Source organism: Brassica napus, chromosome C6 (genome assembly GCF_020379485.1).
Source record: "Brassica napus cultivar Da-Ae chromosome C6, Da-Ae, whole genome shotgun sequence".
Taxonomy (NCBI): domain Eukaryota; kingdom Viridiplantae; phylum Streptophyta; class Magnoliopsida; order Brassicales; family Brassicaceae; genus Brassica; species Brassica napus.
The window spans coordinates 43,938,318-43,954,002 of NC_063449.1; the positions used below are offsets into that span (position 1 = coordinate 43,938,318).

General features: G+C 33.7%; 1 protein-coding gene, 1 long non-coding RNA gene and 1 pseudogene across 2 annotated transcripts; 1 reads left to right on the forward strand and 2 right to left on the reverse strand.

Annotated features, from left to right (window-relative positions):
- Positions 1-1,287: 1,287 nt before the first annotated feature.
- LOC111214298 lies at positions 1,288-7,239 on the reverse strand. The gene is made up of 3 exons (XR_007325301.1): positions 6,119-7,239; positions 5,799-6,047; positions 1,288-4,540 (listed from the first exon to the last, which is right to left on the reverse strand). It is a non-coding gene; the product is annotated as an uncharacterized LOC111214298 (long non-coding RNA).
- Positions 7,240-9,069: 1,830 nt separating this feature from the next.
- On the forward strand, positions 9,070-9,920 carry LOC106376835 (annotated as a pseudogene).
- On the reverse strand, positions 9,703-15,488 carry LOC106373768 (endoplasmic reticulum oxidoreductin-1-like). Its single transcript, XM_022704469.2, has 6 exons — positions 15,284-15,488; positions 11,314-11,487; positions 11,002-11,234; positions 10,745-10,938; positions 10,540-10,666; positions 9,703-10,464 (listed from the first exon to the last, which is right to left on the reverse strand). The coding sequence occupies exons 1-6, from the start codon at positions 15,486-15,488 to the stop codon at positions 10,273-10,275; spliced, it is 1,125 nt and encodes a 374-aa protein (XP_022560190.1). The 3' UTR covers positions 9,703-10,272.
- Between the last annotated feature and the right edge of the window lie 197 nt (positions 15,489-15,685).

Below are 15,685 nucleotides of genomic sequence, written 5' to 3' on the forward strand. Positions count from 1 at the left end.
TTCATTCAAGAACAGAGAATTTCATAACAATGAAAAAATATCATAAGATTGGGACTTTTGTTTATTTTCAGTATCCTCCAACTGGATTACCAAAGTACATGTTGTGTTGTTACGTACAGGCATAGTGTAAATTTACGTCGAAAAATACCTTTTTTTTTTTTTTGTTCAACTTACGTCGAAAAATACCTTAGAAATAGCTAATCAGGGAAGCAAAGAGAAACAAAATCTTATAATAAAAAAAAAAAAAAAAAAAAAATCTTATAATATGATTAAAACATTGAAAAGAATCGTCCATTTTACAGAAATAGAAAAATCTCAAGTGTTTGACCCAAGAAAAAAAAAATATTATCAAGTGCATATCTTATAATATGATTAAAACATTGAAAAGAATCGTCCATTTTACAGAAATAGAAAAATCTCAAGTGTTTGACCCAAGAAAAAAAAAAAAAAAAATCTCAAGTGCATACGTGATTCTCACTGGAGCAACCAAGGACCACAGGGACATGTGTCTTGCAACTGTGTAATTCTTGATGCCGTATGCGTGATTCTAATCTCCGAAAACTGAGGATATGGTCCACAAATGATAGACATTGTTTTTACTCTTCCTTGTCTTGGCTTCCTGTCGTTCTCTGGTTATAAATCTTGATTGTGAATTTTCTGTCGTCACTTATTTGTTTGCTTGTAGAAATCATTTTGTGATTCTTGTTTTAGCTAATAATTAAAAAAAAAAAAATTTAGATAAACGATTGTGGTTATATGTTAGTTCGTCGTGCTAAAAAATCGAAGTTCCGATCAGTTACCGTAGATGGGGAATAAAGAGCCAAAAAAGTATTTAAAGCTGATAGATACCATTGTTAAAAAAGAAATTAAAAAAAAAAAAATTTTAAAAAAGCTGATAGATACCTTTAGAGCATCATTATCTTAGAGACCCCTTAATTAATTTTTAATACTATTTAAATAGTAAATTTGGTTAAGAGATTTAGTTAAGAAATTTCAACTTTTATGTCCTCCTTCATTGTAAAGTCTCTTATTTACGGGTTCTTAAAAAAAAAAAAAACCAAATGAGAGAGCTTCAAGTGATAAAGGAGAGAGCTTTCATTACACAAACCTTAGAGACAACATGCTTTCAAAACAGACGCAAAGCTAATAGAATTCATGAAGCAATCAAATATGTTTGCATGATGAGAAGAGCAGTCTACATACCCGTAAGCGAGCAACCTCTCCAATTTGCATTCCGATAACGCCTTCATCCCATCCTGTAAGCAAAAGATTTCAACAATTTTAAATTCATATTAGCTCTTGTTATGGAAAGAATAACAGAACCATAACAATATGATCAAACCACAAAACAGAGGAAAATATTAACTTTGATGACAGCACGTTTACCGATTTGGAAGGAGAAAGGCTTTTGCCCAGCGTCCTTTGTGTTATTCATATACCAAAGTCCAAACACACATTTAGGCTTAACGAAATAACAAAATTAACAAGAAAAGACAAAACCATAAAGCAACAATGTGTGTGAGATGATCTTTTTACCTCCAGAACTGCTGGGATGTATCACCACCTTTCCCTGAAACAAAACACAAAGCATTACAAATTACGATTTCGAAACAAAGGGCATATATAGAGAGTTTCAATCTCATACAAGAAACTTGTATTATTATTATTAGATAATTAAGCTTACTACTCCAAGAGGTCGATTTATTATTAGATCACCACCAGTTCATCAACAAGTTCTCACACACATACTCACTCTGATCTCAGAACATAAACCCTAATTAAATAGATTTCTCCAGAAAGTAATCGAACACAAATAGCGAAACATCCAACCACTACCACATCAGCTGAGCAGAATTTTTTTGTAAGATCGATTTTTCCTACAATGGGAAGTTTCAAAGATAAAGAGAGGTTTACCGAATCCGGTGCAGTGAACGGTGACGGTTTGACCCGGGGCGGGTTTGGGACCGGTCCCGGGTCTGATGATTTGTTTCTCCGCTCCGTTGCCGGCGGCGCCATCTCTCTCTCTCGCTGCGAATTGGGAGAAACTGAAGAAGAGCTAAGTCGGGGAAGAAGGAGAGCAAAAGTCGCAAAAAGGGACGCATGTTCGTAAGATCCGTCTCTTGTAGTCTCCAAATAAGAGACGTGTCTTCACATATAAGCTAATTTTCTTTTATTTTAATTCCTAAATAACATAAGAACCCCAGCTAAATACGGTGGATAAAGATGCTCTTAGACCATGATTATCGGTGGTTTTTAAAGGGGTCCATAAAGAAAAATGGTGATTTAATTAAATCCAAGCAAAATTAAAAGAGAGTTATCGATCCTTAAGAGCAACTTCAATGGTGTTACCCACCATTGGAGTCCGTAGGATTATAATAGTATTTTTTATGCTTTTTGAATAGTTAAGGATTTGAGTCTAAAATGTATGCCCAATGGTGTTACTCAAAATGAAATCCTTAGGAATTTAAAATTATTAAATTTTTAAAAAATTTTAATTTTAAATTTTTTAAAAATTTTAATTTTAATTTTTTTTATTCAATGATTAAAAGCAAACATACAATAATTATACATCTTCATCATCACCAAACTTGTTCCAAATATTTTCGATTAAATCATTTTTCAATGCTTCGTGTGTACGCCTATCTCGAACATGATTCCGTCGACCAAGCATATTACCGAAATGGGTAGGCATGTTGTTAATATGCTCAACATGTGAACTTCTGCTCGAGTCTCCTTCTTCAAATTCAGATGTATCGTACAGAGTGTATCCACCCCGTTCATTTTTGACAATCATACTATGCAGTATGATACATGCTCTCATAATCTTCCCTATTTTTTCCTTGTCCAATGACATGGCTGGGTTTTTCACTATCGCAAATCGAGCTTGCAATACACCAAAAGCACGCTCCACATCTTTTCGGGTAGCTTCTTGAACTTTAGCAAATAACTCTGCTTTAGGACCTTGAGGGAGTGTGATAGATTGGATAAATGTTGACCATTTTGGATATATACCGTCCGTGAGGTAGTACGCCAAATCATACTGGTGTCCGTTGACCATGTACGTTACCCTTGGAGCTCGACCTTGATAAATGTCATCAATACAGGTGATCGATCAAGGACGTTAATATCGTTTAAGGTACCTGGAGAACCGAAATAAGCGTGCCATATCCAAAGATCTTGTGACTCTACAGCCTCCAAAACAAGTGTCGGCTTTCCTGATCCACGTGTGTATTGTCCTTTCCAAGCGGTTGGGCAATTTTTCCACTCTCAATGCATACAGTCGATGCTTCCAATCATCCCCGGAAAGCCGCAGATCTCTCCAATATCGAGTAAACGTTGAAGATCCTCAGGAATGGGTCTCCATAGATATTCTTCTCCAAATAATAGAATGACGGCATCTGTGAAATGGGTTAAACATGAAAGTGCGGTGCTTTCACCGAGTCGGAGATACTCGTCGACGGCGTCAGCCGCACAGCCATAAGCAAGCATACGAATAGCCGCCGTACACTTTTGTAGTGTAGATAGACCCAACCGTCCGACCGCATCTCTCCTTTGCTGAAAGAATGGAACATTTGCTGAGAGGGTGTCGATAATACGCATGAATACTTGCTTGTTCATGCGAAAACGACGTCTGAATAAATTTTCCGGAAATGACGGATTTTCACTAAAATAGTCATTCCATAGACGGTTATGGCCCGCTTCGCGGTTTCGTTCGACATATGCACGTTTCTTCTTTTTATCTGCTTGATTCTCCACGATGTTGTTGTATGTGTCTTCAAAATATTCATCAAAAGCCTCATTGACAGCCGCATCGAGTCTTCGGTCGACTTCATCTGCCATATTTACCTATCCTTCCTTCAAAAATTATTTAGATTAATGAAGAAAACATTTCAATCTTACAAAATTGTGTTTTAGCATATTTTTTAAATCTAAAACCGTTCTCTACAATTATAGAATGTGTTTTTCTAAATCATTAGCTCAATTACTAGGAACACTTTAAATTTATGAATACAATTCTACATGAAATTTTATATTGAGGCTCAATAATGTTGTAGTTTATCATGTTGTCAAAATTTTGAGGCGACATAGATGTAGAAAAGTCAGCATACAAAATGCAAAGCACGTAAATATTACAGGATGCAGTGGGATGAGTGGAGCCTTTTTGTGTATCGATTGATTGTAATGGTTGTTGTGTATCGAGCCTTGTTTATTATTTTGGTTTGTAAATATGTAGTAGAAGGCAAAGAAGAGCATAGGAAACAGAAAACACTAAAACATCATTTTACATCCGTTTTTAAGACAATACAAGGAAGAAGAAGCACACTTGGTTCACTAAACATCCGAGTCTACAAAGAGACTTATAAAGGCAACATGGTACATGACTTGGTCCACATCAAAATACAAACAGAAAGATACAAATAGCCCGTGACTTGGTTGATTTCTAAATAACAGGAGAAAGAGACAAACCACCCGTGACTGAAAATACAAACAGAAAGATACCAGCTTTAGTCTTCAACAAGCACATGGTCTTGTACTTCACCTGAGACAGAGGAAAATCACGTGTGTAAGCAGAGGATAATCACGTATGTAAAAGTGAAATGACAACTACACTTGAAACTAGTCTAATGCAAACATGTGAAACTAAGGTTAGAGCTAACAAACCCTACAACAACTCAGACAGAAGTTTCATTTTGAGAGCTGATTCCATCTCAGAGAGAGGCTCAGACTTTGCAAGCAAACACTCTAGCAAACTTTGCTTTGAGATTTGTTTTTTGATCTCCAACAAATTCTCAAGCTTTGCCAATTCTTCTTCTTTTCCAGTTTTCTTCCTCTTTTTAGCAGCCTTCGCAGCCTTAACCCCAACTGGTCTCTCCTCTGGCTCTGGCACTGTCCCTTCGCCATCAACAAGATCCACTGGTTTGCGCTTTTCCTTCTCAAGATAGGTGGAGCACCACTTCACATCATGCCTAAGCTCTCTCCACGCGTGTTCCAAGTTGAACTTCTGGTTCTGGTCGCTGTGGAAGATATCCAAGGCTGACTTCATCACATCGTTGTCATTTTGCCCGCTCCTCTGCTCCCTCAGTGCCATGTCGTAACATCCAGCAAATTTACAGACCAAATCATTGATCCTAGCCCATCTTTGCTTGCATTGCCCAAGTTCTCGAGGGATAGTCCCAACCAGAAGAGGACTAGCGTTGTATTACTCTACAATTCTCTTCTAGAAGGCTCCAGCTTTTTGTTCATTACTCACTATTGGGTCTTTGCTGGTGTTGAGCCACACACCTATGAGGATTACATCCCCTTTCGGTGACCACTTTCTCCTCTCTTTGACACTAGACTCATCACTACTTTGACCGGAAAAAAAAGGTTGTGATGAGCCAAGGTCAATTGACCCTTGGCTCGCTAATAGGTTAACATAACCATTATTATTTGCCATTTACGAAGAAGTCTGTGTTTCTCTTGTAGAAACACAGAGGATTAAATAAGGGATTCTCCATTAACAGCATTGAAGCGTAGTGGAAATCTGTCCTATCAGAACAGCTCACGACCTTTAAATGAATGTTTTAGTCTAAAAAGAAGCAGTTAAGGCACAATTTAATGATCGTTTCGTGGGAATTTAAACTACGAAGTTAACCTTATTTTCAAACTACAACGTTAACCAGTGAAAATCCTAGTTTGGTTTCAAACTACAAGGAGACACACCCCACTATCCTAGTTTGTTTTCAAACTACAGAGTTACACACACATGATCCTACTAAATATTTAAACTGTTGATTTAAAGTGTTCAAAACACTAACCTCAGCGGACTCTCTCAAGTTCACACACACGCTCAAGAAGCATCTTAACCTGAACATGAAGAGACATCAGAGACAAAACAATATGTTAGAAAGATTGTAAAAATTAGTTTCAACGTTAAGTAAGAAACTAACCTTAAGCGCCTCGCACTCGCGCATGAGCTTCTCCTGCTCGAGAAACTTTAGGTTGAGCCTCTCAATCTCTTGTTGCACACCCATTACCCATGGCTGCCTAAAATGCAGCCCGTCGTTCTGCCAAAACATAAAATTCATAAGCAAACAGCAAAACAATTTGGAGTATAAAGAGACAGAACATTTCGAACCTGGTAGTCTGTGCAGATGAAGTATCTTTTCCTCGGGATGTAATCATATGTATCATCTTCGTCGACAAACTCCTTTGTGATAGATCCACAGGGGCACAGCTTCGGAATTCCCTGTTGGGCATCTGAAACGAAATGAAGCATGTTGTAGTACGCTTTGTGTGCTTTCATGTCTCGCAGTTCGTCCTCCATTTAGAACCTAAAAGAACAAAAAAAATATAAGCGAATCATCAAAAGCCCCAAATTATAAAACCCTAAATCGATTTATAAAAGCCAACATCGAATGACAGCTCAATCACGGACCCTTAAATCCTCCAAAATAACCAAGAACAATATCGAAAAGAAGAGATTGGCAAACCCCGACAGAAACCCTAATTCGAATTTAATCCCCAATCGATAATGAAACCCGAAATCTATTGAAACCCATGAATCGAATCCATAAAAACAGGAGAAATCTACATGCATCTACTCCATAAGAAAGAATAGTGAGTTTAAACGGTCGGATTTGGCCGTATTTACCTAAAACGAAGCAGATCGCTGAATCACCTTTGTCGTCGCCTTTAGAGAAGGAGAAGTTTTTTTTTAGCTCGAGCCGCGTAAATGAAACTTTCCCTTCCCCCATACGAAACGCAACGCTTCACCCCACCAATCAGATGTTGCCAGCTCATTTAGGATCAAAGCCAAAAAATCCTTATTTAAGGATTCTTTCTTAGCGTAAGCTAATTTAATAATATTATTTTCTCCTAAATTGTACTTAGCGCTAAGGAATAGGTTACATCCCGCGTTGCATGTGGTCTAACGGGGCACTTTGGTGACCGATTTTAAGAACTACGTGTCAGTCCCACAGATTTTTTTTTTCTTTTTTTCTTTTCTTTTCTAGTTGTTTCGTTTACTCCGTCACATAAGAAGGATCGATACAGACGACGGATTACGACTCCCTCGGTTGAGTCGACGTCTCCTCCGTATCTTCATTTGTTATTGTTACCTTCGCGAAGGTCTTTTCGTTAAAGCTTCGAAAAGCGACGATGGGTTTTGTTCAGCTCCTTCGATCACTGAATCAGACGAGAAGCCAAAACCCATTTACTGGAAAAGTCACGAATCCAACACTCTCTCCTTCACACCTCCGAGGTTCGAAATGTTTTTCTTTACAACAATCGTAGTCTCTAGCTTCGTGTCATTGAAAGTTTGATACTTTTGTCGCTTAACTTCTATTTCTTGTTAGAGATTGGTTTAGTGCTTAGTCTGACAGAATTTCAAGCTCTTGTATTGCTCTTAACTTCTAGAAGATCATATTGGTGCTGACATAGTAGATATGAAAGCTTGAAGTTCAATTCTTTTGGATACAGATTCGTCTCTTTTATAAAAGGTTGTCCCTTTCTGTATATTTAGATTAGTTTTCTAATTTAAATTTGATACCGAGCATTCTGCATTTGGATGTTTGTTGTAGTTGTTTAAGTGATGAAAAGCTCGTGACTTTTGGTTTCTCTTGTCAAAGCTGATCCACAGACCAAACCTATGGATTCTCCACAGCTCTTGTCAAAATTTATTATTCATCGTTGTTCTACTTTTGGAGAATTGAGTTTATATTTTTGTTCCTGCAGGTCATTTATCAGATTAAGCTACCAGGACCTGCAATACTAGGAGAGGTAATTTCAATTGTTCAATTTGTATTTGTCATCGTGGGTTATGATTGTTTAGTTGGTAATCTGATTCATTATCTTTGACACACTGATACGTCCTTGAATGTGGTCTAATTCTGTTGCCTGTTAACAAGAGAGGACTGTTACATTCCCCAAAACCTGATCTCTGTCAGAAAGTATCAAGCTTTGAGCTTGATGATTCTCTAGTTCATTGTGTTCTTCCAAGATTTGAGGTAATTTAAATAAATGGGTTCTCACTAGTTTCTCATTCTTCTTCTTCTGATCTGTGCTTATATAGTGGTTTGATCTTTTGTCTTTAAGGTAGAAGATGGAGCAGTTCAAAGAGAGGAAGTTCGCAGAGAATGTGGTAAAGGTTTCACTTCTTCTAAAGCTATTTGTGGTCACATGGCTTGTCACTTTGAGAGAGAGAAGAGGGTGTCATGTTCTCATTTTTTTTCAGGTCAAGAAGAGTGTAAAGTCATCAGTCATCAGTCACGGACTTGTGTAGTAATCACTTGTGCAATGCTTACGTACTAACTCTTGTAATCTTGTATTCTTGCAAACTCTTGTAGTCATCAGTCAGGAGTTGTAAAGCTTTGTGTCTATATAAACTTGTGAACTCTTGTAGTCTTGTGAACTCTTGTAGTCTTGTCTATATAAACTTTGTATACCAAACTTTTATTCACAACACAACACTCTTCTTCATTCATCACACATCTTCTTTCAAGTTCCTTCTCAAGTTTTTTTTTGAAAACAAGTTTCATAAACAAGTTTATAAACAAGTTTCCTTCGACTTGTAAACAAGTTTTATAAAAAAAAATTATCTCATGGTTTCTTTTTCTTAAAACACTTTTGAGGGATCACTTGATGAAAATTTTGATCAAACTTTTGAGAATTTTTCCATTCATTTACCTTTGAAAATTTTTCAATTCAAGCTCGGATTTTTTTTTCGAATTATTTTCGATTATTGTACTAATCTTTGTTATTATGTATTTTTTTAAATCTATGTTTTAAATGTTATCTTTTTATAGGTTTTATTTAATAAATAAAATTTTATTAAAAATAAATAATTTTTTTTAGAACCCCTAATTAAGAAACTCTCATTGGACCGCTCAAAATGGGAGTTTCTTAACTAGAGTTCTTAATCTCACTTAAGTATATTTAAAATATTAAATAATCATTAAGAAACCCACTTAAGGATCATGGGATAATCATGCTCTTAGGTTTTATTTACCACACGATTTTTTTTGAACTGTCACATGCACCACACAGTTTTAAAACTTAACCGCAGAAACTTCCTATAAATACCTGTACAATGTGTGTTGCTCTCCACAACTCAACTCACTCAAATCCTAAAAACACACACAAAAAAAGAAATTAAAAAATAATGAAGAATCCTTCGGTGACCTCTTTTCTCATCACTCTCCTCTTGTCTGCAGCTGTCTGCGCCCACGGCACTACACAGATCGACGGAACTCCAGTTAAGGTCGGGGAAAAATATTTCATGCTGCCGGTTAAGACAGAGAATAACGATGGAGGTGGTCTTGTTCCAGCCGCCACCAACATACTTCCCTCTTGTCCACTTGGCATCACCCAAACACGTCTTCCGAACCAACGGGGCATCCCCGTTAGCTTCCGATATACAGAAACTATCGACAGAGACTACGTTACCACAGACACCTCTATAAACATCGAGTTCATGTCGATGACTCCTCATCTGCCATTATCATCGGTGGTAAACACAAGAGCCCAAATAGCGCGTTTAAGATACAAAATGTTACGGTAGAAGAACACACTTATAAGTTGACCACCTCATACGGAACCGTTGGAACTACCCCACCGCAGCTACTTGTCACCAATGATGAGTCTAAGACCTTAGTTGTTCAGTTCGTGAAGGCTGATGATGATGCTACTAAGGCTACTTCTCGTGTTGAAAAGTTAGGTCTAAGGATGTTCCCATTCTACTAGTCAAAGATCAAGATCATGAAATGTAAGAATCCTTGAGAACTCGTCCATGGCCATGATTAAATGGGTTATAGATAATACCCGCAGGTATATATGTGAACTCGTCTTTACTTTCGTAAATAAATCTCATGAATTTGTGTGTTTTCAGCGCGTTATGTAAATACCCGCACGTATGTATGTGAACTCTGTCTTTACTTTCAGAGTATAAGTTTATGTTTTCCGGCGCTTTACGAGATATGTACCTTTTACATTAAAACGATATCCGATAATCTAGTACTAAATTCTCATGACATATGCATATCACCAATGATCCTAAATCTATTTTGGGTAAACCTAACCTCTGTTTTTAAAAGCTCTGTTCATCAAGAGTTACTAACAAGGTATATATAATATATAGGTTACTTTTACCTCAAGAATCTCTATTCTTCTTCTGTTTTATCAAAATCTTGAGTTTGTATAATGATATTCTTTTTTTTCTTTAATTTTGTTACAACGATGACTATCCATTTGATTCAGCATGAATGCCTAACAAAAAGCTGGACAGCTCAATGATTATTTCACCAAAAAGGAGAAAGCTAAATCCAATACTCTTCTTAATCTACCAGGTTTAGATGATGTCTTAGTTATCTGATCCTCCATTAGCCTCTCCACGTCTGGTCTCATATCATGAACCATTTTAACCGACTCAGAGAGACGGTTGAGCAAGTTCACCAGTGCAATCACCTCATTACGTTGCAGTTGAAGCTGGAAAAAAACAATATTTCAGATAATCAAAATGCTTATGTTCAAAACGATGCATATACACATTAAGAAACTCACTGTTTGGTCACCCTCCTTGTCTTGGTTTCCAACAGAGAAGAATATTTTCAATGCTGTCCCTAGACCCTGAACCTGAAGCTTCCCCCAAAGCCGACATTTTTCACAACCTACACAGTCCATCAGTGCACTGCAAACACATACATAACTTATGGTTAGCCGACATATTAAAGCTCTATGAGTGTGTCGTTTTCAAGTAAACACAAACCTTATATTCCTGAATTTTTTCTGGATCTGCTGCTTCAGTTCAGGTCCACCTTGACCTTGCCACAGCTTAGCTTCATCAAAAGGAACAGGACATGCTGTTTGGAGTTTCGGACTGTACAACAACTGTTTGATCAAGGACTGTGTTTTCAGATCTTCCGCATGGTTCCCTGTGTCATACTCTGCTTGCTCCAAGTACTCTGTTGCCTATACGTTGTAAGAGTCAGTAAAGCTTGTTCAGATTTGGCATTTGTCAAAGACCGACAGAAGAGAAGTTAAAGCACGCAGCACAAACAGATACGTGAAGTACATGTTTCTGACACGGTCCGGATGCCTCAGAATACGATCATACATCAGCTCGATGTTCTGTCCCCACTGGTTGCGTGACTCGTCAAGAAGATAATCACCAGCGATGTGCGTGGGGATTGAAGAATGAAGACCTGATATCAGTTTGTACAAAACCTTTTTCTCTGGACATGTTTCTCCAGACGAATCTGCATGTACAAACATCATCACATTACAAGTCTTTCATCTCACAATACTAAAAAAAGCGATGGAGAAGGAGAAACTCACATTTTGGGCAGTTCTCTGAGTATATAGAGTCCCAAATCCTTCTAGCAGAAGGTCCAGTGTAACCAGTTAAATTATGAATGCAGTTTACAAACAAAAAACAAAAAAAAAGAAAAAAGAAAAAGGAAAAATAAACACTTTCACTATGAGAAACTTCACCATTGCGCTTGTCCTTAACTAGTTTTAAATCAGTATCTTATCAATAAAGAAGTTGGAGAAAATTAAACACTTTCGCTATGAGAAATTTGAAACTACTAACAAATGTCATGGTAAAGTGGTTCACTTAAGCCTTTTTACATAGTGAAAGTGTTTATTTTTCTTTTTTCTTTTTTTTTGTTTTTTGTTTGTAAACTGCATTCATAATTTAGATAAAAGTATAAATACTATAAAATTTATGAAAAACTTTTTTCTGAGATTCCCCAGCAACAAAAAATGATTTTTGTTACAACCGAAAAACAATTTCGAACATACTATTGGTCTAACTGATAATTATCTCGGGAATACTAGAAACAAATAAGAAAAAATGGATGAGAATAAAATTATGGGAATGATAAAAAATGATAATTCTATATCAAATTTAGTGAATTTGTTCTTTACTTTTCTACAATAAAAAAATGAGAAATAGCGAAAGGAAATAACTATTCTTTATGAATTGGTAAAATTTATCAGGAATATTAAAGAACACATTATTCATCTTCGTTCTTTTGTCACCATCTATATGTTTTCCAACACAGTTATACAAACTAAAAATCCTAATTTAATTTGGAACAAATTAATAAAATAATACAAACTACACCCTGATCCGCGCGCCAGCGGGGGTATGAATTTTCAGTTTTTAATTATTTATTTTATTAAATGATGTATTTGTAATATTCGTTCATATTATATTCATTAAGTAAATATTTTTTTTTTGCATCTTAAACTATCTATTTTTTTACGAATGTGTGATATCATATAAAAAATATAAAAAAATGAGTATAGAGTTAATTAGATAATTTTAAAAACAGAAATTTTTCTTTCGTGTGCGATATCATATAAATAATGATCCGCCCAGTTAACAAAAATCATGATTATTTTATGTGTAATTTTTTTTTATTTTGGCCATTTCCTTAAAACTATATTAAATTTTACATATTTTAATTAGAATATTTTTAATATCTTTACCTTTTTATTTGAAATGCAACTCAATATTTTTTTAACAATTATAACAAAATATTTAAAAAATATTTTTAGAATTTGTTTGAAAAATATGAAAATTAGATTTGAAATTAAAATTATCCTAAAATATGATAAGTTTTGATGTAAACGAAAACTCAAATTATGTCAAAAATAATGATATTCAATGATAATAACAATTTTAATTGATTATTTTTTTAAAAATACATTTACAAAAATGAAAATATTATAATTAAATAAAAAAAATATAAATAAAAACCATAAATTTAGCAAATGACAACTGAGTTATATTATGCTAAAATTTTCTTTCTAACAATTTATCAAATGACAAATAAGTTATGAGCAAATAATACCATATATTTTTTACAAACATAGCCATTCTTAAATATTTTATGAATAAATAATTATTTTTAAATTTAATCAACTGAAAATAATATCCGTACAATTGTGTGAGTCAAATTGTAGTTTTATTGATGCATGTTATATATTAGTGCTGCATGTTTTAGGTAACATTTTAATGATGCACGTTTTTAAAAATCTCTATTATTAAAATTATGCACGTAAGGATAACTCATGAGTTTTTTTGGTTAATTAAAAGACATTATGTCCAAATTTATTTAAAGATATTTCATTAAGATAATTGAAAAAGACAAACAATAAAATAGGAAGTTTAAATTCATTTAAGCATATTTCATTAATGTAACTGAAAAGACAAGTAATAAATTAGGCAGTTTTATTCGTTTTAGGACATTTCATAAATGCAACTGAAAAAGACAAGCAAAAAAAAAAAGAAATTTAATTAATGAAGTAAGAACATTTTCAAATGGATACTTCTCTTTTAATAATATAGATATAATGATTTCTTCACTGAATTATCTAAATCAAATACCAACGCTCTATGAATATCTGGGCCGATAGATTTACATGGTCAAGAGTAGGAAATTACAAATCATCTTATATATTAAAATAGAAGTCATGACTTCTTTCATGTGTGATTTTTTGTTTTTAATTTGGACCATCACTTAGAAATCTTATTAAATGTATTTTATCAAGACTAATAATACATAGAATCTTTAAAATACTTTAATCATAATATCTTATATATTAAAATAGAAGTCATGACTTCTTACATGTGTGATTTTTTTTTAATTTGGACCATCACTTAGAAATCTTATTAAACGTATTTTATTAAGACTAATAATACATAGAATCTTTAAAATACTTTAATCATAATATATTTTGATATCTTTTCATTTTAAGTATAAATATATTTATTTTAAACTTCTAACAAATCTGTTTTAAAAGATTTTTACAAGATCTTCGTTTTCGAAATTATATTTAAATATTTTCACTAATTTTGAAATTAGTTTGAAATATTATTATACATTAATAAATTCAGTAATCGTTTATAAAATAAAAAATAAAAAATTCTGTAATATTTTATATATTATATAATCATAATCAATCATATTAAAAGAAAATTATTATATTAAGCTAAATATAATAAAATTAAATTAAATTTATAAATTTTATATATTTTATATATATTATTTTCGTAAGTATAAAATATTTATGTTCAAAAATAAAATCTAATACGTTGGTAAGATGGGTTAACATTAGCAAACTATATAATACATGTATAAAAATTAACATGTATTTCTTTAAAGCTTATAATATAAAATATTTGTAACTACTTTAACCATAATATATTTTCATTTTAAATATAATATATATTTATATTTTATATTTTAAAAATTATAATAAATCTGTGTAAAAATATTTTAGCAATAGTTTAATGTATTTTAAGTTATCGTTCATAAAATGAAAAATAAATAAATTATATCCTATTATATCTATTTTATAGTCATGATCATGTTAAAATACAATTACTATACTTAAATAAATATGATAAAAGTATATTCAATTGATAAATTTATAAATTTTATTTTCATAAATATAAATTATTTATTTTAAAAATATAATATGATGATAGAACGGCTTAAAATTAGCAAACCATATAATACATGTCTAAAAATTAACATATCTTAGACTTTTGTATATACAATAATATATTATCTAAAATGAATAAGCATAAAAAATATTAGTAAAAAGAAATACAGCTTTGAAACACGAATCATAATTTAGCATAAATTAAATGCAAAATAATTTTCAAATATGTTTTCTCATGAATATATTAATTTGCTTAATAACTAATGCAAATACAATAAGATAAATATATAATAAGAAATTAAAATACATACGGTTTTAAACAGTTGATTAATTATAACATGTAAATTATAAAATTATTGTATTTGAAATAGTTATATAAACATTTAAATAGATAATTAATATTAAAAATTTATATCTCTAATATTTTAAAATAATAATTTATGTATAGAAAAGTGAGAACAAACATCCGCGCAAATCTAGTTTTCCTTAATACAATAGTCCACTCGATCAGCTAAAGAAAGCACGTTTGCTCGGACCGAGTTGGGCCGTTTGTCTTATTAGTTACGAAGTTCTACACAACCCAGTTTATTTTAGGATCCCTATTCGATTGATGCCCTAATCTCGACGTGTCTTCCAAGGCAGTCACTAGAGGCAGTTGAATGCTTATTATTTTGAACACGACAACAGAGAAGAGTTTCTGATCGTTACATAGGTCAAAACCGGAACTGATATGTAACAGAGAAGACTCGATCGATACTCGTTTTTTCATGAAGGCATCGTTGGAGGCAATTGTGTGCTTGCTGATCTTAGGCTTATATATTGGTCGCGGCTTGGAACAAAGACAAACTTGCAGCAGGATTGGGTTGGGTGTTCTCGGGACCAGGGTTCGAAGCTCCAATCAACGGATCGATGGTTGAATCATCGATCGGCTCACCACTAATCGCAGAGGCCTCTGCAATCAGATCAACCCTTTGCATGGCGATCACCTTGGAAATTGGTTCTCTCGAGGTGCTCTTCGACGACTTAATGCTCATTCGAGCAATCTCCAGCATCACTCAGGCGAAGGAAATCATCGGTATAGTGAAAGACATCCAATCGATATCTACTGAGTTTGCATCAATTTCCTTTTCGCACATCCCACAATCTCTCAACGCTATGGCTGATGCCCTAGCCAAAGATTCTCTTCGCTGTAATAAACATTTTGGGCTTGGGCCCCGCTGGGCTCATTCTCCATCTTTTATTTAATGAA